Here is a 25,507-nt window from a genome sequence, read left to right on the forward strand (position 1 = left end):
TCAGATCACCCCACAGATTTTCGTTCGGATTCAGGTCTGGGCTCTGGCTGGGCCATTCCAAAACTTTAATCTTCTTCTGAAGTCATTCCTTTGTTGATTTGAATGTATACTTTGGGTCATTGTCATGATGAAAGATGAAGTTCCTCTTCATGTTCAGCTTTCTAGCAGAAGCCTGAAGGTTTTGTGCCAATATTGACTGGTATTTGGAACTGCTCATAATTCCCAGTTCCAGCTGAAGAAAAACAACCCCAAAGCATGATGCTGCCACCACCATGCTTCACGGTGGGTATGGTGTTCTTTTGGTGATGTTCTGTGTTGTTTTTGCGCCAAAAATATCTTTTGAAATTATGGCCAAAAAGTTCAACCTTGGTTTCATCAGACCAAAACACATTTTCCCACATGCTACTGGGAGAGTTCAGATGTATTTTTGCAAAATTTAGCAGGGCGTGGATGTTTATCTTTGTAAGAAAAAGCTTCTGTCTTGCCACTCTACCCCATAGCCCAGACATATGAAGAATACGGGAGATTGTTGTCACATGTACCACACAGCCAGTACTTTCCAGAGATTCCTGCAGCTCCTTTAATGTTGCTGTAGGCCTCTTGGCAGCCTCCCAGACCAGTTTCTTCTCGTCTTTTCATCAATTTTGGAGGGACGTCCAGTTCTTGGTAATGTCAATACTGCGCCATATTTTCTCCACTTGATGATGACTGTCTTTACTGTGCTCCATGATATATCTAATGCCTTAAAAATTCTTTTGTACCCTTCTTCTGACTGATGCCTTTTAACAATGAGATCCCTCTGATGCTTTGGAAGCTCTCTGTGGACCATGGTTTTTGCTGTAGGATGCAACTAAGAAAATGTCAGGAAACACCTATTAAAACAGCTGAACTTTATTTTGGGTTAATCATTGGCATTTTAAATGATGGCAGGTGTGTACTGACTCCTATTTAACATGATTTTGAATGTGATTGCTTAATTCTGAACACAGCTACATCCCCAGTTAGAAAAGGGTGAGCACACTTATGAAACCACATTATTTTAGTTTTTTATGTTTACTTCCCCCCCCTAAAAGATTTGTTTTTCAATTGAGTTGTACAGTTTATAGGTCACATTAAAGGTGGAAAAAGTTCTGAAATGATTTATCTCTGTCTCCTTTTTTTACATCACAGAAACCTAACATTTCAACAGGGGTGTGTAGACTTTTTGTATCCATTGTAGTTTTATATGCTTTTGTCGCCCTGGAAAAGAGCAACAAAAACACACCAGTGTGAAAGGGGCCATTAGTTAGACTTGTAGAATTCTACTTGCCTGCATCTTATATCCCTCAGGGATTCTTTTGGTGAGATCTCTACACTTCCTAGATCTGCACATCTGCTGTTGCCATAATGAGGAATTTGCTTTCTCTATTCTGGATTTCTAATATATTGTATTTTAGTGTGTGTGTGTGTGTAGGGAAAGGACAACACCCAAAGCTCTTAGGGTCTAATCCCACTAGCAGGGGTGGACTGACAACTCATGGGGTCCCCGGGCAATAGGGGATCATGGGGCCCGTGTCCTTGCCCAAACTCAAAAAAGCCTATGAAAAAGGTACCAGGGGCATCTCATGGGGCCCCCTACTGACCCAGTGCCCGAGTTTCCAAATGGTCAGTCCGCCCCTGCCCACTAGGTGTATGAACCTTGCCTCAGCATTGATTTCCCCCCCCCCAAAGTCTGTTTCATTTATGTAGTGTGATCATTCCATAACGTGTCCAGTACCATTTGGAAGAGGTGGTCTGGGGCATGGTTCAGTTCAGCTAACTGTACCCAAGCATAGAACTCTCACAGATCACTGACGCTTGGTCCCAGTACAATGTGAGCTCAGGCTAGTGGGGATAGTCATACCCGGGCATGGTACAAGGCAACCAAGCCTAGTGTGTGTACACCCTAAGATGCACAGCAAAAGAACTAGCAGCTGTGGAAAGGAGTTCTCACTGTATCAACCCACAAACCTGCTACTAAAGCATGACTTTTGGATAGGCTGAACATTTACATTTAGCTTTTCATATGATTTTACACATTTGTCATTCATTTTATTTTTATTTAGGGTACTTATATAGTGCTGTCAGCTTATGCAGCACTTTACATATGTATATTGTACATTCACATCAGTCCCTAACCCTCAAGGGGTATACAATCTAAGGTCACTAACTTACATACATACATGGGACAATTTTGACAGGATCCAATTCACCTACTAGCATGTCTTTGGAGTGTGGGAGAAAACTGGAAGAAACCCATGCAGGCACAGGGAGAACATGCAAACTCCAGGCAGGTGGTGCCATGGTTGGGATTTGAACCAAAGACCCTAGTACTGCCAGGCAGAAGTGCTAACCATTTAGCCACTGTGCTGCCCCATCAAGCCTTATTTAGTCTGCAAGTCTGAGAAATAATTATAGTTGGAATATTGCTCAGTTTACTGATTTTTTTTTTATAAGTTACAGGAGTGGACACTTAGCTGCATTATTTCAAATATTTTGCTATTGTGCAGAAATTAGTTTTTTCCAGCAGGGGGAGCCTTACCCTCATAACAAAGCACTCGGCAATCATGTGCGCAGAAGTACAGTTCTCCAGCTCCTCCAGCAGCTCACTGTAAAAGAATAGACTGTTAATATCATGGCTCTGTGCTTTCTCCCATACCGTAACATTGCTATTTCTGCTTTCCACTTCAAATTTTAAATTTTTTAATGACAGTTGTAGCTAAGTAAATGCTGACTTCTTATTTTTATCACTGAATAAAGATGTATGATTCTGCCATTTATAAAGCTGGCCATACATAGATCGAAGTTTGGCCAATTTAGCAGGGAGCTGCCAAATTTCGATCCATGCATGGGCTAGCTGGTTTTAGATCCACTTGTTGATAGATCGACTTGTGTAGAACCAGCCTGTTAGTTTTTTACCTGAAAGATCAGTGCTGTTGGCTATAGCCGTCAACAGTGATCATTGTAGTCTGATGGCTGGGAAGGCTGCCTCCCGGCAGAACACTATAACACTGCAGGATTGATTCCCTTGGTGTTGATGGGGAATGCAGCACATTTTTTTTTGGTTCAACCTGTTGGTTGAACAAAAACATTTATAATGTATGGCCTGTCTTAGTTACTACCATAGCATTGTTGCTGTAGTAAATGTAGCTAAGCAGAGTGGAGAGTATGGGCCCCTCAGCTAATAAGAAAGCTTTACATATTTACCTATTTTCAGGCCACTCTAGCCTGGTCACGTGATCTCAGCCAGTCGTGGCTGCAGTGGAAATGAGAGACTGCATCTACAATGGCTAGTAAGGCCTTAGCGGTGACATCACCCACAGGCTTCCGTGGCCCATTGCTGGTACTCCCTTCTCTCCCTTGAAGCCGCCCTGGCTGAGAAAGGGGAGCTAGATCATGTGACCGGACTAGAACGGCCTGAAAAGTATAAGTATGTACATCTTTTCTACACAGGTTAGTTAGCATAGGTGTTAGGAGGGGACAGTGTTAAGGCTAGGTAGGTGTATAGCTGGATGTCCACTTTAAAGTAGAACTAAAGTCAAAACTTTCCTTCATTTTGGATAGAGTAAGGGAGGGTTATGACCCCTGTCAGGTTTGTTTTTGCCATTTGTGTCCCATTGAGGGATTTCCCTTCACGTCCTGTCCCACAGCCAAAACGGCAAGTGAAAGGGAATCCCCCCAATGTGAGGGAATCCTTGGTTGTCACCAGAACTAGTGCCCCTCTATACTTGTTCTTGTGACAACCCAAAATTTGGGAATTTTGTTCACTTTCACTCTCGGTAATAACAACAAACAGAACAAATAGGGTGAATCTCCCTAACAGGGACAAAGACAACAACAAAAACCTGACAGACTTTCTAATCCCTTTCCTCTATCCAAAACTAAAAAATAATGTTTTGCCTTTAGTTATACTTTGAGTCCTTGTTCACACTGATACGTTTTCAGTGCGAATTCCGCACCACATCAGAATCGCACCCTGTTTATACGAACCGCTGCGGGTGTGTATTTTAACAACACCCCACTATCAGTCTGCAAAATGCGGTACGATGTGCAGAATCAGATCGCATAGGTGTGAATACCCATGCGATCTGATTCTAGTGCAAACCAAAAAAGAGTGCAGGTGCGGTGCAAATAGAGCCATACAAAATGTATGGCTCCAATCGCACCGCACACAAATTGCATGTGATTTGCACAGGAATGCGGTACGGTTCCTGTGCGAATCACATGCGATATACCGCACTGCACATTGTGAACCCAGGCTGAAGGTAATCTGATAGTTTGATGATTAAGGGCACCCTCACCTACTTGTAGTTTTCTTTGCCAAGGTCCCCAGTGCTCTGTTTATCCATTGGAGTCTAATACTTGAGTAAGCTCCCTGTCAGCGAGTATCAGAGCTTACACAAGTTATTGACCTTCTCCCCTCCCCCATAGGTCATTGTAGAGGACTGGTGATTGGCTGCTCAGCACTGTATCCTGAGAGGCTGGGCTGAGGTGAATACTTCCTCATACACAGAAGTGCAAGCATTTCTGAAGGCTGCGCCAGACCAGCATAACAGCGGGGGAGAGCAGCATGGATGAGTATCGGTGGGTGGGGGGGTTTTGTGCTTTCAAATGCAGCGTGTCCCCCCGCCCCCTTCCCAATCCATTGCAGTCACTTAAAATCTGGCATTCTGGCAAGAATTTTGAGGGGAGGCCTCGTGCCAATTTTTGAAAAAAGTTTGTCATGAGTCCTCCTTAAAATCCATACCAGACCTGAAGGTCTTTGTATAGACTGGGGGGCCCATGCCGTTTTTTTTTTTTTTTTAAATTAATTACGGCTCTTCTTTTGTTTACATTCTGCTGTCAGCAGGGAATCCCGCTGACAGCAGATCAGTTATGGTTGTTAAGGACATGGCAGGTGCCGGCTCCTTAACAACCAGCTGAAAGTTCATACATTCCTTAAATTTTGCATGCCTGGACCACTGTTTATTTAAAGTGGTTCTAAAGGCTGGAGGTTTATTACCTTCAGGCATTCTATGCCTGAAGATAAAAAACCCTTCTCTGTGCAGCATCCCCCGCAATACTCACCTAAGCCCCCTCTTGATCCAGCGTTGTGCACTGGAGTCTCAGCTAACCCGGGACTCCCTCTCCTCATTGGCTGAGACAGAAGCGGGAACCATTTGCTCACAGCCAGTGAACCAATAAGAAGAGAGAGGGGGTGGGGCCAAGCCATGGCTCCGTGTGTGAATGGATACATGCAACAGTGGGTGCCCCCATAGTAAGCTGCTTGCTGTGGTGGCACCTGACCGGAGGAACCGGCCAGGAATGCCGGCAGGGGACCCAAGAAGCGGAGGATCAGGGCTGCTAAGTGAAAAATCATTGCACACAGCAGGTAAGTATAGACATGTTTGTTATTTAAAAAAAGCCTTCAGAATCACTTTAAGGCATTTATTTATTTACTTATTTACATTAATGAATTGACTTTAACACTGTTTTATGCGGTATTTATCAAGTGTTTTTGCTTTTTGAGGTAAATACCGCATGCGGGGATAATGGATTGACATTTTCAGTATCACATGCAATATCTGGGAATAACGTGTTACATGACTCAAATATCACATGCAATATGCTTTCGTGAACTGAGCCCAATGTGCAGTAATTTCCCATAATTCATTTCCGGCTTCAAAATGTCCCAGTGACATTCCAGTGGCAAAGCTACACCGGTCCAGATTTTTCTATCATCAGGGCCCGCATGCTGAAGACACAGCTCTGCCTCTACAGATGAAAGGAGACAGCACATGTGCTATTCACATTATGCATGTGGTGTTCACCTACTGGACTCTCCATTAATAATCATTTGGGTGACAAGGAATATTAAACAAAAAAAACAAGTTTCACTATTTATGATTAAAGAGTATTTGATACATTGGAAGCATGCTGTGCACCCTGTTGGTTCAATGCACACTATTACATTTTCTATTTTAAATGTATTAAAAAAATGTAAAAATATAAATAAAACATACTTTTTTTTTCTTTTTTTTTTAGTTTTGGGTGGCGCGTACACGATTTAGAACATCTATTGGATTTTTACTGTTGTCTGTGTCTTGGCAGGGAGGATTTCCTATCCATTTGACAGGGCCAAGTGGTGAGAGCAAATCTTCCAAACAGAGACAGTATTACATTTTTGGTACCTTGACAATGCTAGCTAATCAGCACAGTACCTATCAGTGTAGGATGCATGTGTACTTAGGCATACCCCATGGATTTGTTCGAGTTCACACACATTGGCGGAAGTTCATGCAGTGTATGTGCTCCCAAAGTGGACCTAACATCAGATATACTGTATGTTTTTCTGTTAAGAGATATCAAAACCCAAAAACATAATATATTGCAGCTTACCCCACATGGAAGAAAAATATATTTAAAAAATATCTTTCCCAAATACATTGACATATATTAGAAATACTACAATTTTGGCCGTATTCAATATATTTCACTATATATATATATATATATATATATATATATATATATATATATATACTGTATATATACATATATACTGCATGTTGATTAAATGTGTTTTTTATATATTAAAAAATATATGAACAGTATTTGTAAAATATGTATTTTAAAAATATATTCTTGAGATTTTTTTTTAACATATAAAAAAGTCATTTTAACATATATTTTTACATATATGTGTAAATGCATTCCAAAAATGTAGATTAATGTATTTTTAAAGACATACAGTATATTTGAAAATGTATTTCTAAAAACATTTTTTATATATGTTGTAATAAAAATGCATTTCAACATACAGTGTGTATATATATATATATATATATATATATATATATATATATTTTGAAACATATTGAATACAGCCAAAATTGTAGTATTTCAAATATATGTCAATATATTTGGGAAGAATATTTTTAAAATATATTTTTCTTCCATGTGGGACCAGTTCTCAGATGTGGTAGCTGCATTGATTTTTTTTTTCAGGCTAAGAACATTTTCAGCAAGTACAGAAAATACCTGTTAATCTTGCCAAAAATGCAGTGTCCTTGTCAATTCCTGTGAGCTGAAAAGAAAGCACAAACAGTATTCTGTTCATGAAAACTACTAATCCCCCCATCCCTTTGTACGAGAGATGAGAGAGGAAGGCAGGCCATAGATTATGCAACCTTCTTTCCTTCCACCATGGGTAGAAGTAAAGAAAATTGCTTGATCCCGCCATCATCACAGTCAGTGTTCTGGGGGAATCCTTCCCTCTGCGCTCTTGTGTTCTGCTGGTGGGGAGCCTTACCTGCTGGCAGAACACAATGGTTAGTGTTGCTGGCTATGCCCGACACCACTAATCATTTCGAAAAAACCTGCCAGGTTACTTGTGCACAAGTCGAGCAATAAATCGAATTGTGTTCAACCAAGGTGCCCATACATGGATCGAAATTCGGATGGTCCCTGCTGAACAGGACAAATTTCAATCCACCTATGGCCGGCTGAAGACATGTTTGAAGGCCAGCCTGGGTTACAACCATGACTCCCCTTCACAGATACAGTGTATGAGTGAGCATAGCCAACCAGGGACAGAAAGTGTGTTATTCCCAAAATCACTAGGTAAAAAAATTACTTTTTTGGTGGGTTTAGATACACTTTAAATGTCTGCATGGTTAGTAAGTAAAACACTTCCAGGTATGTATTACTTCTCAAAGAGATCACAGTACTCCCCTGACATTCCCTTTGTCTTTCCTCTTCAGAAGGAGAGCACCATATTTGTTCAAGAATTATTCAGGGCCAGTATCTACTTCCTGGACTGAGATGGTGGCTATGGCATGACAGCCATGCAAATCCTGGTGCCCATGCAATTTTTGGCAGTGTTAAATGTCTGACACAGATCAGTCCCGTTACTGTGAACAGGAGACTGTGGAAAACCTCCAGCTGCCTGAAGGAAACTGATATCATATCTCCTTAGCCAAAATAACAGGACTGAAGTTCAAGGGTAGGTTTTTTAATTTTTGAAGGTAGGGCTGATGAATATGAAAGTGCACGCTGGTGCCCTGGCAAGGACAGTAGAATAGTAAGTTGATGCTGTATATGTGAAATAGACAGACTCCATCATGCATTATTGTAATGGTACTAAACAGTCCACTTTAAGGACTTGTTCACACTTGACTAAATTTCTAACTTTTACAAAATGTTCCTCTAGCTTTAGTATGGGCGTTAATGAGCTTTAGTATGGGCGTTAGACAGGCATTAATGAGCTTTTAGTATGGGAGTTAGACAGGCGTTGATGAGCTTTAGTATGGGCGTTAGACAGGCGTTGATGAGCTTTAGTATGGGCGTTAGACAGGCGTTGATGAGCTTTAGTATGGGAGTTAGACAGGCGTTGATGAGCTTTAGTATGGGAGTTAGACTGGCTTTTTCCAACCATTAACACCTTCCCGCACGGCCTATAGCAGATTGATGGCTGGGCGGGACACTCACTGTTGTGACTGGGCGTCATATGACGTACTTTCAAAACGAGCCGCTCATGCAGCCGCGGGGCTGCGCAGCGGCGCGATCTGTCACCGGCTGTGTCCACGGGGCACAGCCGATGACATATCACTACACCGGCCCATTGCCAGTGTCATGTGACCAATCACATGTCAATTGTATACAATGGATGGCTTCCTGTCATGCCATCCATTGTATACAATTATGTTGTTAGCTGTGACTGGTCAAAAATATTATGCAATGCATAGTCATGGTTAATGTTCATACTGCCTTGCGGATATTTTGGTTATCGCACCATCTTTTTCTGTCTTCTATTCTGTGTTCCCTCCTACTAGGTTGTTTCCTTTTCATCCTGTCTTTATTGGGATGAATATGGCTGTTCACATCCGGGAACACATTACAAAAACAGGTGTTTGGTGAGTTCAGCTATCTGATAAGGACAGTCCACTGTGACTGTATATAGGCCAGGCATATAGATTGTAAGCTCGAAAGAGCAGGGCCCTTGATCCCCTCATGTTTTGCATTGTATTGGTATTGTTCTGTCACATGTTCTGTCTCCCTTTGTAATGTACAGCGCTGAGCGAACTATTGGCGCTTTATAAATACTGTATAATAATAATAATAATAGGCCATAGGCCAGGCCAGGCATATAGGTCTCAGCAAGGGATAAATCATTAATACATCAGTTGGAGGCAGAATATCTTCCTTCCTCTTTACTATCAAGGCAGATTACTTCACTTCGCATCCATAAGAAAGAAGTAGAAAAAATACATTAAGGCTGAGTTTATAACATGCTTTGTGGTAAGGCTTGACAAAATACATGTTTTACAGTGTGTTATCATAATGCATGACATTGCAGTGCCATTCATTTAACATGGCTCACCAACGCACAATGTTGTATGTGCCAACAGACCTACACTACAACACACCACAACACATCTATTGAATCTTTACATTACTATTGTTGTGAACAGGGCTGTGGATAGAGGGATACCACCTGTCCTCCTGTATGGGGCCCAGGCCAGCAGGGGGGCCCAGACAGCTGGGTGAATTGGATGTGGGCAGGGAGGGTGACCACAGTGTTGAGGGTGGAGGCAATTACTGGAACCAATTCCCTGTATGGCTCTCCTTGCAGAAGCTGAAAGCTGGCTTTTTCTCCTTTCCCTCCCGCTGGCTTTCAGCTGCTGCAGAGAGAGCCATGCAGGGAATCAGTTCCAGTAATTGCCCCCTGCCACACACATCACCCTCCCTGTGCTCTATACATTTCCCCCTGCTTCCCAGCCCCCCCCCCCCCCCCCCCCCAGTGCTGCTGGCTTCCCTCCTCTATTTTCCATTGACAGCTGCAAGCACATAATAGGATCCTTCAGGATGGAGAGTGGGGGAAGGGTCCGGCAAATATGTCACATTTACTAAACCCTTTCCCGAATGAACACAATGAATGATCCGTACCAATCACTCACTGTGTTCATTCATAATTGAAGCGTTGTAAACTGTTTTTTTTTTGGGGGGGGGGGGGGGACTGTCAAGTTGGCTGTATGGGGCCCTGTGGTTTCTAACAGCAGCTCTGTTTGTGAATCAGCATCCTACTTGCAATGAATGGCCTGCCTTAGGGCAATAGACATTAAGCCCCGGTTCCCATATATGCGGCCATGCGGGCAGTGTTTTGCACGGGCACAAGAGCCCATTCATTTGAATGGACTCCCATGCCCCATGGCACGCAGGGAAGAAGTCTCTGCATTTCTTCCAAAAACGCAGCCCAGTGCGGGCAGTGTGCCATTAGAAGTAATGGCAGCCGCCCGTGGGTCCGCATTCCTCTGTGCGGGTGGTGCGGCTGCACAGATTTTTGCGCGGATTCACAGCAGCACTACCCGCACATATGTGAACCTAGCCTATCACACAATATGCCAAGTACTGCACTGCAAGGGAACAGCACGTTGTGAAGGATCACTTTAGTGATAAAGGCACCAAACACTATGGTTAAGCAAACCACTTTCATGTTTATTTATCTACATTTAAAAGGCTACAGTGTTCCTAGGAATTGAAAAAGCTGTTGGGCTCTTGTACACAGGCAGTTCCGCCCAGGTGCAATGTACAGCCTGTCATTGACATGAATGGCTTTGTATACCTTTACTTGTGTATATGGCAGTACAATCATAAACAGGAGTACATCAAACTGGCATATGCAGAAAGATGGAAAAATGTCCTTGTTTTTATATGTTTATACGTTTGTAAACTGTACTCATGTTATGGTATCATTGCCGTAAACACAAGTACAGCAGCACACAAATATTCATGTCAATGACAGGCTGTATGCTGCACATGGGCTGTGCGGGCAGAGAAAAGATGGCTGCAGTTCTGCTGAATGGACTCAGACTCTGTGTACAAGACCCCTTATAAGAAATGGCATACTTCAAGCTAAATAATAGGCATCATTTGACCAATATGTATTTCACACGGATGCTACTTACCTGTTAAACTCATAAATATCTTCGATGTTGCAGAATAAAGTGCTGACTTGCTCGGGTTTGAGGGGGAGCTGACCACAGTCTATAATGCAGCCCAAATAATCCTGTTGAGAGAAGGCACAATTGTTATAACTGGATACTAACATGTATAGGTAAAGATGATCCAGGGAACATCCGATTGCCTCTCGGGGGATCAGGAAGGAACTTTGTTCTCTGCAGGAGCAAATTAAATCATGCTTAGCTGGGTTTTTTGCCTTCTTCTGGATCAACTGTGGGTATAGGATTATAACTTTTTTTTTTTTTAATGGTTGAACTGGATGGACTTTCGTCTTTTTTCATCCAGACTAACTATGTAACTATGTTATACTGCATGCTGGCACAATGTAGTCCAGATGATTCAATAAGAATAACACTAAGCACTGCAGGTTGTGACAAAGCAGAAATATCTAGCAAAATACATTATAAGGTAAATGTGCGTAGACACCCCTCCAATTTATTACGTTCAAGTATTTCCAGTAAAGGGTACTGTTAATGCTACAGCATACAAAGCCATCCTAGACAATTCTGAGCTTCCAACTTTGTGGCAAGAGTCTGGGGAAGGTCTTTTGTGATCAAGCCTGACTGTACCTCTGCACACAAATCCAGATCCAAAAAGAGAAGGATTGATGGGTGTGGTGTGAAGGAACTTGAAGGGTTCTGACCTCAACCCAGCTGAACATCTTGAGATGAACTAGAATGCCAGGTCTTCTCATCTAACATCAGCATCTGACCTGACGAATGTTCTTTTGGCTGAATGGAAACACAAAGTTTTGGCTATAACTTTTGTTAATTTTAGAGACCTAATAAAGCGGTGGGGTTCAACCTGTAGCCTTCTGATGTGGCCAGCGACCTCAAACCAGGGCATGCCCGGGGTTGGCAACTTGTTAATAATGCTCTGGGCTTGCCAACCCACCATCCCAGAGCGTCAGAGTGCACTGAGCTGGTGCCGGCTGCTGAAGAAGCAGATGGCCGCGGAGGGAGCAGAAACCGCATAATCCGATTCTTCCTCTGTAGCGCCCACTACTGTCCCAGACTGATACCAAGAGACTTTTGCTTGGGACCTTTCTAGCAGCCCGAAGATGGAGAGTGATGAAGAGGAAAATAAGGTCAGTGTAAAAAACAACTCATACACTGCGCTTTTGCAATTTAGCATATTATCACCTATATAAGGGTTAATAATTATTAGGCTGCTTTCACACAGATCCACGGGTGCAGTGTAATGCACATGTGGCTTTCCTGCGGGTTAGCTGCACTGAGCCATAAACTTCTATTATATGTTGCAGGCTTGGTGCGCTTTCAGAAAGTGCACCACACCCACAAGATATAACAGTAGTCTATGGTAAATCGCAACTAACCCTCAGGAAAGCTGCAGGTGCACTGCGCACCTCCCGTGATGCGTGTAAACCATGGTGCATCAGTGTGAACGAAGCCCTGAGGGGGCTCAGGACAGTAAGGGCTCGTTTACATTTGCAGTTTTTTGGGGGGGGGGGGTAAAACCCCACAGTTGAGACTTTTTTTTTACCACAACCACCAACCAACCCTGGTGAAGCATCAGGGGTCACAATGGTGACCCCGCTCCATGCTCCAAGGGACCTTTGCAGCCTCCCTGTCACATTCTGTTTTATACTCGGACAGGAGGGGTGGCAGAGGCAGCATATACAGGAACCAATCCTCTCCATTTTACTCCTGCAACCCAAAAAGCTGACCCCCCTCTGCCAATCCCTCCACTGGCTTCCGATTGCGCAACGGATCAAATTCAAAATCCTAACACTGACGTACAAAGCCGTCCACCATACTGCCCCGAACTACATCACTGACCTAATATCCAAGTACCGCCCAGCACGCACACTCCGCTCCTCACAAGACCTCCTTCTCTCTAGTTCACTGGTCTCCTCCTCCCATGCCCGCCTCCAGGACTTCTCCAGGGTGTCACCCATCCTCTGGAACTCCCTGCCCCAACCCATCAGATTATCACCTACTCTCCTCTCCTTTAGGCGCACCCTGAAAACCCATCTCTTCAGGGAAGCCTACCCCCACCCCCTGCTAACTTGACCGACCTCCTCCACTCTTCCTACCACTCCATCCCCCACAGCTATCTCCTCCTGTACCACTATCCCCTCCCTCCTAGATTGTAAGCTCCAAAGAGCAGGGCCCTCAATCCCCTCATGTTTTGCATTGTATTGGTATTGTTCTGTCACATGTTCTGTCCCCCTTTGTAATGTACAGTGCTGAGCGAACTATTGGTGCTTTGTAAATACTGTATAATAATAATAATAATTTCTCCTCTCCCTCCTGCCAGCATTCAGTGGCTGCAGGAGAAAAATGTTCATTTAATTTTTTTGTGGCACACGATCAAGTACCAAATCACTAAAGTAGCCCTCACTCTTCAAAATGTTGAGCAACCCTGTAATAAAGAATAGAACCATCCTTTACCTATAGAACAGATTTAGTCCTTGATGTGGCATTTCCTGAACAAAAAGTCTCCAGTTATTGGAGAGGTGAAGGAGGTGAAAATATTTTAAAATGTATGTCAAGGCAAAAAAAAATGCAGTACATCTTTGAATTACATGCACATTTCCCTTTAAAGAAACGTATACACTATATTGCCAAAAGTATTGGGATGCCTGCCTTTACACGCACATGAACTTTGATGGCATCCCAGTCTTAGTCTGTAGGGTTCAATATTGAGTTGGCCCACCCTTTGCAGCTATAACAGCTTCAACTCTTCTGGGAAGACTGTCCACAAGGTTTAGGAGTGTGTCTATGGGAATGTTTAGCCATTCTTCCAGAAGTGCATTTGTGAGGTCAGGCACTGATGTCGGACGAGAAGGCCTGGCTTGCAGTCTCCGCTCTAATTCATCCCAAAGGTGTTCTGTTGGGTTGAGGTCAGGACTCTGTGCAGGCCAGTCAAGTTCCTCCACCCTAAACTTGCTCATCCATGTCTTTATGGACCTTGCTTTGAGCACTGGTGCGCAGTCATGTTGGAACAGGAAGGGGCAATCCCCAAACTGTTCCTACAAAGTTGGGAGCATGAAAATGTCTTGATATGGTGACACCTTAAGAGTTCCCTTCACTGGAACTAAGGGGCCAAGCCCAACCCCTGAAAAACAACCCCACACCATAATCCCCCCTCCACCAAACTTTACACTTGGCACAATGCAGTCTGGCAAGTGCCGTTCTCCTGGCAACCGCCAAACCCAGTCATGTCCATGAGAGTGCCAGACAGGGAAGCATGATTCATCACTCCAGAGAACACGTCTCCACTGCTCTAGAGTACTTTACACCACTACATTCGATGCTTTGCATTGCACTTGGTGATGTAAGGCTTGGATGCAGCTGCTTGGCCATGGAAACCCATTTCATGAAGCTCTCTACACTACTACTACTGTTATTGTGCAAATCTGAAGACCACATGAAATTTGAAGGTTTTTAGCTCTGCAGACAGTTGGCGACTTCTGCGCACTGTGCGCTTCAGCATGCACTAACCCCACTCTGTCATTTTACGTGGCCTACTACTTTGTGGCTGAGTTGCTGTTGTTCCCAGCTGCTTCCACGTTGTTATAATACCACTAACAGTTGACTGTGGAATATTTAGTAGCAAGGAAATTTCACAGATAGACTTATTGCATAGGTGACAACCTATCACGGTACCACGCTTGAATTCACTGAGCTCCTGACAGTAACCTGTTATTTCACAAATGTTTGTAGAAGTAGTCTGCATACCTAGGTGCTTAATTTTATACACCTGTGGCCATGGAGGTAATTGGAACACCTGAATCCAATAATTTGGAGGCGTGTCCCAATACTTTTGGCAATATATGTTAACCTGCCAGAAATGCACTCAACTAACTCCATTTATGGGCTGACAACACACGTCATTTTTGTGGACTGAGTGTTGTCAGCCCTGCCAGGTTTTCTTCTGTCAAACTATTCAGACACACCCAATTGTACTCGAAGCCAGAAAGCCTGAAATAACCCCAACCAGTAACAGAGAGTGGGAGTTGGTGTCCTAACATCAATTCAGAGCAATGAAAGAAAAAGGACGGTTACCACATCAACCTCCCCAGTAAGGATACTGGTGTTGGCTTCAGCCGCCACTCCACACATGCCCTCTTGACATGTTTCACCCTGCCTACCAGAGCTTGGTCACACTCTTCCATTTCCACAACAAAGGCCAGTCATTCTGTAGAACCATGATTTCAAACGGTACAGCAACATTATCTTCTTAGAATATGGAAATGTCATTAGGTTTGCAATGCTTGCACAATAGGGTGCACCTGGTCCTAGGAAATATTGTATATGAAATTACATGGCCACATTATAAAACCTCATAATAACTTCCTGCTTTTAGTTAGATTGCTTCCACTAAATAGCTTAAAATAAACATGGCCAAGCATAGAAACCTACGGGGTGTGGATCAGCGCTCCTCTAAGTCCTTAGCCTTAGGGCAGCAGGATCATTCTTGCATGTGCAACCACCTTCTGAAATGTCCAGCCTAAAGTAAATATACTAAAGTACAAAATAAATCATGGAAAAGGAATTTATTTATGGTCAGTTTGAGTGGTGGTTTCAGTGTCTCTCCTTTCCATTCTGCCTTTTTTAGATGCGTATACCCACATAATAGTACATACAGATATAAGACAGCGGTTGGAATATATGGCATGGTGCAGTACTCCTAGGAAAGCAGCGCATGTGACCAGGATAAAATGTGTACTGCTCCAGACCCAGATCGGAGGTTTGGAGATGCCGCCTCAGAGATGTTTTGGGCAAGAAAACTAAACCATTACAGCCCAATCCAAATAATTTAAAAAATATCAGCATTACTTCTACAATCTACACTTATACAGGAATTTTACACTAAGGAGTGTTAATCCATCAAAACTGAATGTATATAATTTTGTACGAACTCAAATAATCTCAGGTTATATTCTCTGCAGATCGAATGTGTGAATGGGCAAAATACTCTACCTCTAATTGGCCACTAAATGAAGCTACTTTTTTATTATATCAATATCCAATTACGATAATAGGGTATTTTCTCAATTCACACATTCTCGATCTGCAGAGCATATAGACTGAGAACAATCAAGTTTGGCCCATTCACACAGAACAAATGCTCAGTTACACTTTAAAGTGATACTAAACACACACTGTTTAATTTATATTATCCCTTCTCTTTCTCTATATGGATGATGACACTGTAGTTATTTTAATTTAAAAAATCTGAATACTTTTTGCTAACCGATATACAGATGTCACATGACCCAGCTCTTTCCCAGTCTGCAGGGAAACAGTGGCAGGAGGAGCTTCTAGTCCTCTGCTGCTGGTCACATGTTCAAACTAAAAAAACAGCCTTTGGGATACAGAGTAAAAATAACTAATATCAATAAACTCTAAAATTGTCATACAAGTATATATTTGAAAAAAAAATCTTTATTATTTTTTGTCAATAGCATGGTGTGGGCAGATTTCTGCCAGTCATAGGCTGTATCACTCCTCTCCGGCCTGTGTATTAGAATAACAGGGAGGTAAAACCTCCATCAATCAAGATGTAATATCCCACCCCCATTGTGTTTAGCTGGTTAGTGGTCATGCAGGAAGAGGGAGGAAGTGGGCTGTTCTTTTCCACTGTGTATACGCCCACATGTGTGACTCTATAGTCACATGGGCTGCTTAGATGGGATAGGGAGGAAATAATCAGTTTAGAAACCCACTGAAAACTGACAATGCACACTAGTTGCCAACACTGCTCTGCCAAGTCCCCAACTGCAGTGGGGACATGGATGGAAGGGGAGATAAAGAACAGCAGTATCAACCAGGTTTTTTGCAGAACACATAAACTGAAACCTACAGTGATTGAATGAATATGAACAGCAGGTAATACATCATTTACTGATAGTTTTTAATGATGTGGGTTTAATGACACTTTAAGTTAAAGAGTAACAAACACTGGCAACAACCCTGCAGAGTCCCTTATAACAACCCATTACCATCCACTCAAAACTAAAACACAGATTAATCTATTAAATGTTATTGTTTGTCAGCAGTAACTCTTGTACTTTTTCCAGTTTTCATAATAATGTGATTATTTAGTAGGAAAGCATATTGGCAATAGTTCCTATATACAATGAACATAATAATATCCAGAAAGGCATTAACACTGTATATAGCAGTAAATCTGCATCAGGGTTCAGGGAAAAAAATGACCTCTGTACTAAAAAGGGGCACTGCCGGATGTCATTGCAAGGCATTTTCTGTCAAGAGTCCCTCGTTTTCCTGAACTTTACTCCAGTACCCTTTGTGACACCTAGCAATCATTTTATTAGACACAGATGTTTTTTTCTTTTGGTTTCCAGTCTCAGATGCTGTCTGGTGCACAGCTATTTTTATTAATGCACAGAATGAAGTAATTATAGGTTAACCCGCAGCCAGTATGTAGTCATTTAAAGGGAATGTATCATCTTTTCCATTTATATATGTAAAGGAGATCAGCTGGATGTAAAGACTGCCATAAACGGCTCGAATATCAAGCCATGGATTTCCCTGCTGGTACTGCCTGGATCCTTCAACATAAGTCAATTGTTCAGAATTGTTCCATCTGCTCTGTTTAGCATAGATGGAAGAATCTGTGTGGCCAGCTATAATAATCTTATCAATGTATGTTCATCTTAAAAATAACTTTGTTACTTTGTGTAATTTGTAAATATATACGCACTTGGGAGCATATTTCCCCATCACATAGTCAAACTTGAATTCCTGCTATGCAATGTTTGTCCTATACTGGTCCTTCCACCAAAGTGTGTGAGTTGGCCAAATCACTGAAAACAATGCCCTCCCTGCATGGCGGATATCTTGTCACAACAGTGTCTAAGGCTGGCAATACATTATACAACTTTCTGTACAATTTCTGTACAATTTCTTTCAGATTTACCTTCAACTATATAGTACAAGGGCCTGCCTAATTGAATACAACTGAAAGTGTTGTTTAGGTTTGACCTCATATTATATGCTTTTTGGTAAATCTAAAGATACATTTTTACAAGAAAAGGGTATAATGTATGGCCAGCCTTAAGCCACATACGCACTAGAAGTTTTTTCTCGTTCAACCCAGCGGGCTGAAAAAAAAAAAACTTGAGAGATCACTGTACTAACACAAGTGATGGCGCTGTGTTCTTCCCTGCTGTGCTATTCTATTCTTACAGGGTTATTCCCCCAGCCAGAACACACTGATCAGATAGTGATGGATGCTGGTTTTCCAGCATGCCTGTTCGACATAAGCTGGCCGTGAGGCCCACTTCAGTAAAACAGACAGCTGTACACACGAGCCAAAGGTCAGCCAGTTCCTGCCAAGCTGGATGATTTCGATTGATCTTCGGCCTCTGTGTACAAGGCTTAAATACTTAAAATACTTTGCCCTATTCAGAGCAAAGTGACAGTCTTCTGATATTCCCCCCCCCCCCAGCAAGGTATACTTATCATTTTCATGCTCCGTCATCACCCCCCCATTGCAGGAGTCCAACATGCTGTTGGATGGTGTTGGACCTGGTGGATGACCTCACTGCTCCCTCCTACCTGTGTTTGAGCCTGACCATTGGCCCCAGAACTCTGCCACATGGGGAAGGCCACATACTTCCATATACCCATCTATGCTACAGAGATGGTGAAGGAATGTGGATGGGTTAGTATTCAGAAGAGTGACAGTATCTCCTGATTCTCACCATAAAGAGAAAGCAAATTCTCTCTCTTTCTCTCTCTCTGTCTTCTTTCCTGGTAACATCTGCCACGAGAGACATATCCCCTCACTTTGGAAGAGGTTTTTATATCACTGTTGTGTCTCTACTGTAGGCCATACATAGGTCAAATTCTGAACAAATTTTCTTTAGAAAATCAGAAATTTTGTGCATTTTGTAATTCGATGGTGCCACCGTTAATTTCAAAATTTGACCAACCAAGCCTTTAATTTCATGTCATGTTGCTACAGAAAAGAATTTTTGTGGCCAAGAATTTTCTTTTCTTTCCAGGTCACAGCTCATGTTCATTTCTTTTTCAATTACATCTCTCGCACGATTCTCCCATTATTGATTTGAAATTCTTTAATTTAAAAAATTTTTTTTCCAAATTCCAACATGCCTGATCCTTTAAATTTAAATTTGATGGTCGCTTGAAAATCACCCATTGCTGTGGCCTCACTAATAGTGCGAAATTCAAACAAAAGTTCTTAGAAAAGATTTTTTAAACAATTCTTTTGGAATTTGACCCATGTATGGCTGGCTTAAGACAAGAAGTAAGGGAAAATCTCCCCAACAGGACATGAAAAAAAGTAATCACAGGGTTTTTAACAATTCCCCATCATATGAAAAACATTTTGAGCTTAGATTTGCTTTAGTGTTACTAAACCGAAATCATAACAACAAATGTAATCTTCCAAAACATTTCAGTCACTCAGAATAATGTATCTGAATAGCTATGTTTAATCAAATACTAATACAAAAATATCGGTGCTTAAAACTTCCTTCTTTGGGAGTGGCGGCATGATCAGTCGTGCGCTGGAGAGACTATGGCGCAAAACCAGGTCCCCTCATGCATTCTCCCTCTACAAATCTGCCTTCCTCACCTACACCTCCTCCCTCCACGCCGCCAAGCAGGCCTACTTCGTTGACCTGATCAACACCCTCTCCACCTGCCCTCGCCGACTCTTCTCCACCTTCAACTCCCTGCTCTCTCCCCCCCCTCCTCCACTCAGTACCTCACTTACCGCCCACGAGATTGCCACTCATCTCCATAACAAGATTGACGCAATCCGCAAGGACATAGTCAACTTGCAATCTACCTCCCCATCTAGCCTCCCCCCTTCCATCACCCCCTCATCTCTCCCCTCCTGTGACCCCGCAACGGCACTGCCCCCCACCACACCCAAGGCCCTGCCTACCGTAACCCCCCCCCATCACTGCACTCCTTCAGCCCTACTACCACTGAGGAAGTCACCAGAGTCTTCTCAGAAGCCCGCCTCACTACCTGCCCCCTGGACCCTATCCCCTCTCAACTCCTCCGGTCACCCCCCCTTCCCTCATCCGCTCCCTTACCCACATCTTCAATCTCTCCCTCTCTACTGGCGTCTTCCCCTCCCCCCTAAAACATGCGCACATCACCCCCATACTCAAAAAGCCCTCCCTTGACCCCACCGACCTCAACAACCTCAGACCAATTTCCTTGCTGCCACTCACTTCCAAGCTCCTTGAGCGCTTGGTCTACGATCGCTTAAGCGCCCACCTAATTGACAGCAACCTCCTTGACCCACTACAGTCCGGCTTCTGTCCCCTACACTCCACCGAAACTGCCCTCCTTAAAATCACCAACGATCTATTAACCGCCAAAGCCAAAGGCGACTACTCTGTCCTCCTTCTCCTAGACCTCTCCGCAGCCTTTGACACAGTTGACCACCCCCTCCTCCTTAACAAACTACTCTCCCTTGGCATCAGAGACACCGCTCTCTCTTGGTTCTCGTCCTATCTATCCCAACGCTCCTTCAGCGTTTCCTACAACGGTGCCACCTCCTCTTCCTTCCCCCTCTCTGTTGGGGTCCCCCAGGGCTCTGTCCTTGGAGCCCTTCTCTTCTCCATCTACACCTCCTCCCTTGGCAAACTCATACACTCCCACGGCTTCAATTACCACCTCTACGCTGATGATACTCAAATCTACCTATCCACCCCTCACCTCACCCCCACATTCTCCGCCCGCATCACCCACCTCCTACACGACATCTCTGACTGGATGTCGCTCCATTTCCTCAAACTCAACCTCTCCAAAACCGAGCTTCTCGTCTTTCCCCCTTCCCGCGCCCCCCCCCCATCCTCTCCATCACTATCAACAACACCACCATCAATCCCGCCCAGCAAGCCAAAGTCCTTGGAGTCATTCTGGACTCAAACCTTTCCTTTCAACCTCATGTCAAATCACTGACAAACACATGCAGTCTCCACCTCCGGAACATCGCCAAGATACGCTCCTTCCTTACCCCAGACACCACTAAACTACTCGTACACTCCCTGATTATCTCACGCCTTGACTACTGTAACTCCCTCCTCACCGGCCTACCCCAGTGCAAACTCTCCCCGCTTCAGACCATCGTGAACTCAGCTGCCAGACTCATCCACCTCACCAGCCGCTCCACCTCTGCCACCCCCCTCTGCCTCTCCCTCCACTGGCTCCCCATTGCCCAACGCATTAAATTCAAACTGCTCACTCTGACCTATAAGGCCATTCACAACACTGCCCCTAACTACCTCACCGACCTGATTCCCAGGTACCACCCTACCCGTACCCTTCGCTCTTCACAGGACCTCCTTCTATCTTGCTCCCTGGTCTCCTCCTCCCACGCACGACTGCAAGACTTCTCCAGGTCCTCCCCCATCCTCTGGAACTCACTACCCCAATCCATCAGACTGTCACCTTCCCTCCTCACCTTCAGGCGCTCCCTGAAAACCCACCTCTTCAGGGAAGCCTACCCCACCCTCACCTAACAGCCGCTGCCCTTCCCTCCTCCTACCACTCCATCCCCCACAGCCATTTCCTCCTGTACCTCTACCCCCTCCCTCCTAGATTGTAAGCTCGAAAGAGTAGGGCCCTCTTACCTCTTGTGTGCTGTTTGATGTTACTGTACTGTTTCATGTATTGTCCCGCCCCTCTATTGTACAGCGCTGAGCAAACCCTTTGGCGCTATATAAACTCGATAAATAAATAAATAAATAAATAATCTCACTGTAGGTGTAATGTAGCCACCCTCCCCTCTGTGATCCTGATGTGTCCTACAATGCTACATCTAGCATCATAGGCATCATAGGACACATCAGGAACACACCAAGGTTATATACATAACTTGAATGAATGTATTAGTGGGTAAGCATGCGCCCTGATAAAAGCTGGTGATGTAGTATGAGGCGGGTAGTGCTTGCCCTAGATTAAATGGACAATGCTCACCGGTCGTTTGGAACCAGCAATGTCAAGACTTGCGGGTAAGACAATAACTAGGACAATGAAAACAACATTTATGAAGCTTATTGAAGAAACATGGGGTGGTGGTTACTGTTTTTTAAGCTAAGCTTTAGTGGCACCTAAATGTTCATCCTTGCTTTAAGCCTTAGTTTCTTCTAGAGCTGCTTAGAAATGACTTAATAGGATGATACCAGTGCATTAAAACATTCAGGAATTTTGAAAAGATCCATGTGGAGCTATCATTGTTCCCTCTAGACTGCTGGTAAGAATCTTTATGCTCTGTTGCAAAACTCTGCAGCATAGCGGCTCCATTGAGACCCCCCCCAGAGGTATTTTGTGAGCAGCTTGCTCTCCCTCTTGTGTAATTGAGGAATTGAACCCCTGCAGATTTTTCAGCGGAAACTCTGTTTACAAATACGGTATTTCTCTCAAACCGGATGAAGGGTTAGATGCTGAGCTCTGGAATGACACAGGAGGCCTCACTAGCATCAGGGAGGCTAAAAGAGGAAAGGAGAGGAGACAAGGGAAAGACACACAGAGGAGACAGGAATATCCATGGAAAGGATGACTCTGTAATAGTGTTCATTATGGGGTTGAGCATCTTTATGGGCCTACTGACTGAAGGAGTCGTAAAAATAAGGTCTTGAAATTATTAGATGATGTATCTGTTTAAAAAAAAAAAAAAAGTATACTAAGTACCTTCTGATGTGGGCCACCCTATTGAAAACACCCTTATAATATGTTATTGTTATAGAGTGGAAGAAATTTGGGGTTAGAAAGAGGGTTAGTTTTAGAATTACAGAGATAGAGTTTAGTCTCGTACACACAATGAGAATATCAGACGAATGATAGTCCATTATTTTTCCATGCTAGTCTTGTATGGAAAATGAAGAAGTTAAAATTTTCATATGACAAAATACAACTTTGGAAGTGATGTAATGTATTTCACTGTATTATAATATATTCTTTTGTTTCTGAGCATGATTGGTCTTGGTCTTTTGATTTATTTCGGACAAATACTAATACTGTGGTGATTAAATGAAAATTGTTTGCTCTATTATCATACAAGAAAAATTTTCATGTTTGTCCCTTCGGATATTTTTGCATGAACTGCCATGATTGGTTCTCAAAAGCTGTGCACTAATGATCAGATTATCAGATGATCGCTACAAAAGCAGTATTTTGCATCTGATTTTCTGATCGTGTCTATTAGCCTTAATGACCAGTTCATACTACATGCGTTTCAGTTGCTTTTTTTTCTGCATCCAAACCGCACAGAAAGTAGGTTATATGGTTGTCAATGTCATAGTTCACATCAGTGCTTGCAGTTTCAGTGTGGTCTGGATGCAGAAAAAAAAGGAGAACAGGCTGCATTTTTCCTGCACAGAACTGTACTGCAATGTGGTAAAAAAAAATGCACTGAAACACACCAAAAAAACTCATTGGAATGCACATATCCCTATTGAAATTGAAGAAAAAGGGGAAAAAATTAACTGGAACGCATCAAAAATGCACCAGAACGCTCCAAAAACTCATCTGGACTGGACTGCGTTTCTATAGTGTGAACTGACCCTTAGGGTTACAAGAAAGGTAAGTGCTAGGGTTACAAAGAGGGTTAGTGTTAGGGTTACAAAGAGGGTTAGTGTTAGGGTTACAAAGAGGGTTAGTGTTAGGGTTACAAAGAGGGTTAGTGTAAGGGTTACAAAGAGGTTTAGTGTAAGGGTTACAAAGAGGGTTAGTGTTAGGGTTACAATTAGGGTTAGTGTAAGGGTTACAAAGAGGGTTAGTGTTAGGGTTACAAAGAGGGTTAGTGTAAGGGTTACAAAGAGGGTTAGTGTTAGGGTTACAATTAGGGTTAGTGTAAGGGTTACAAAGAGGGTTAGTGTTAGGGTTACAATTAGGGTTAGTGTAAGGGTTACAAAGAGGGTTAGTGTTAGGGTTACAAAGAGGGTTAGTGTAAGGGTTACAAAGAGGGTTAGTGTTAGGGTTACAATTAGGGTTAGTGTAAGGGTTACAAAGAGGGTTAGTGTTAGGGTTACAAAGAGGGTTAGTGTAAGGGTTACAAAGAGGGTTAGTGTTAGGGTTACAAAGAGGGTTAGTGTTAGGGTTACAAAGAGGGTTAGTGTAAGGGTTACAAAGAGGGTTAGTGTTACAAAGAGGGTTAGTGTAAGGGTTACAAAGAGGGTTAGTGTAAGGGTTACAAAGAGGGTTAGTGTTAGGGTTACAAAGAGGGTTAGTGTAAGGGTTACAAAGAGGGTTAGTGTTAGGGTTACAAAGAGGGTTAGTGTAAGGGTTACAAAGAGGGTTAGTGTAAGGGTTACAAAGAGGGTTAGTGTAAGGGTTACAAAGAGGGTTAGTGTAAGGGTTACAAAGAGGGTTAGTGTAAGGGTTACAAAGAGGGTTAGTGTTAGGGTTACAAAGAGGGTTAGTGTAAGGGTTACAAAGAGGGCTAACATGAGGGATGCCTTACGGTAAGGCACTGCTCTGTTCGAGTTGGTGCTCCGCACCAAAAACTAATACAGTTCATTTCCTGGTGCAATGTAAGACTGGATACATAATATACAGTGTATAATAGAACCTCTGTATATGTTGAAAAAGCCTACAAGGAAGCTTGTTACTAAACATTTTATGTCTTGTCCATTGCCGCCAACATGCTAGGTTGTTACAAAGCAAAAGAGGAAACTAAGAAGGGGAGAGGTGATGAATTGTAGTTTGCTGGGTGTGATTGTGGTGTTGGCAGCAATCACTTGATCAGATTGTAAATTCTTTTAGGACAGGGACTGATGTGTGAGATTCTCACAATTTTATGATGTTCTTCATTTTATATCTGAGCTACACAATTATTAAAAAAAAAAACCAGTTGAGGTAGCGACAGATATAAATGCTATTGTGTAATCTTTAATATCTCAGGGCTAATAACATATTACTGAAATAAAATAAACAACAAAATCAACAACTACTACTAACACTAGGGGAAAATGTCCTTTGCAAATATTTTCATGTTTTTTTGTCTATACTGATTTGTTCAGTTCCAACTGTAAACCGAAAAAAAAAAATGTTTTGCGTAAAATAGAACCCTTTTGGTCATGAAGCTGAAGCATGTGGCAGATGTGGCTGACCCCATATATGAGATTGATGTGTGAGGGGAGAGACCGACCAAACATTGCCCAGCAGGACACACAAGCCATACACATTGCACACAGAACAGAGCAGCAGAGGGGCCGTACTGACACTCCATACTGCATCTGAGTGTGGTCTGCTCTCACTCACACAGTGACCCCTGCCCAGTGGGAATGTGTCAGAAAGACGCTGGGTCTCAGCAATCTCTGGCATTCCAGGAATACTAACTGGCCACCAGTTTAAATAATGGCTCAGACTGAACATTCATCACAATGCAGATGTAGAGCTATAAACCATGGAGCATAGACAGCATCCATCTTGTGCGACTTCCAAGAGAGAAAGTTTAGACAATGTGTTTGACTTTTTTGTTGTTGTGACTTTCACTCTTTTATTAT

General features: G+C 43.0%; 1 protein-coding gene across 2 annotated transcripts in view; it reads right to left on the minus strand.

Moving 5' to 3' along the window:
• PLEKHG2 (pleckstrin homology and RhoGEF domain containing G2) overlaps positions 1-25,507 on the minus strand; it is a 138,791-nt gene that overhangs the window by 42,795 nt on the left and 70,489 nt on the right. For both annotated transcript variants that reach the window (XM_089679795.1, XM_089679796.1), the window contains 2 exons: positions 10,965-11,065; positions 2,561-2,627 (listed from right to left, as the gene is read on the minus strand). In XM_089679795.1, coding sequence (XP_089535921.1) covers positions 2,561-2,627; positions 10,965-11,065 — 168 coding nt within the window. The remainder of the gene's footprint in view (positions 1-2,560; positions 2,628-10,964; positions 11,066-25,507) is intronic.

The sequence above is a fragment of the Staurois parvus genome, unplaced genomic scaffold (genome assembly GCF_062004578.1).
Source record: "Staurois parvus isolate SC_StPar_1 unplaced genomic scaffold, SC_StPar_1.0 ptg000232l, whole genome shotgun sequence".
Classification (NCBI taxonomy): Eukaryota; Metazoa; Chordata; class Amphibia; order Anura; family Ranidae; genus Staurois; species Staurois parvus.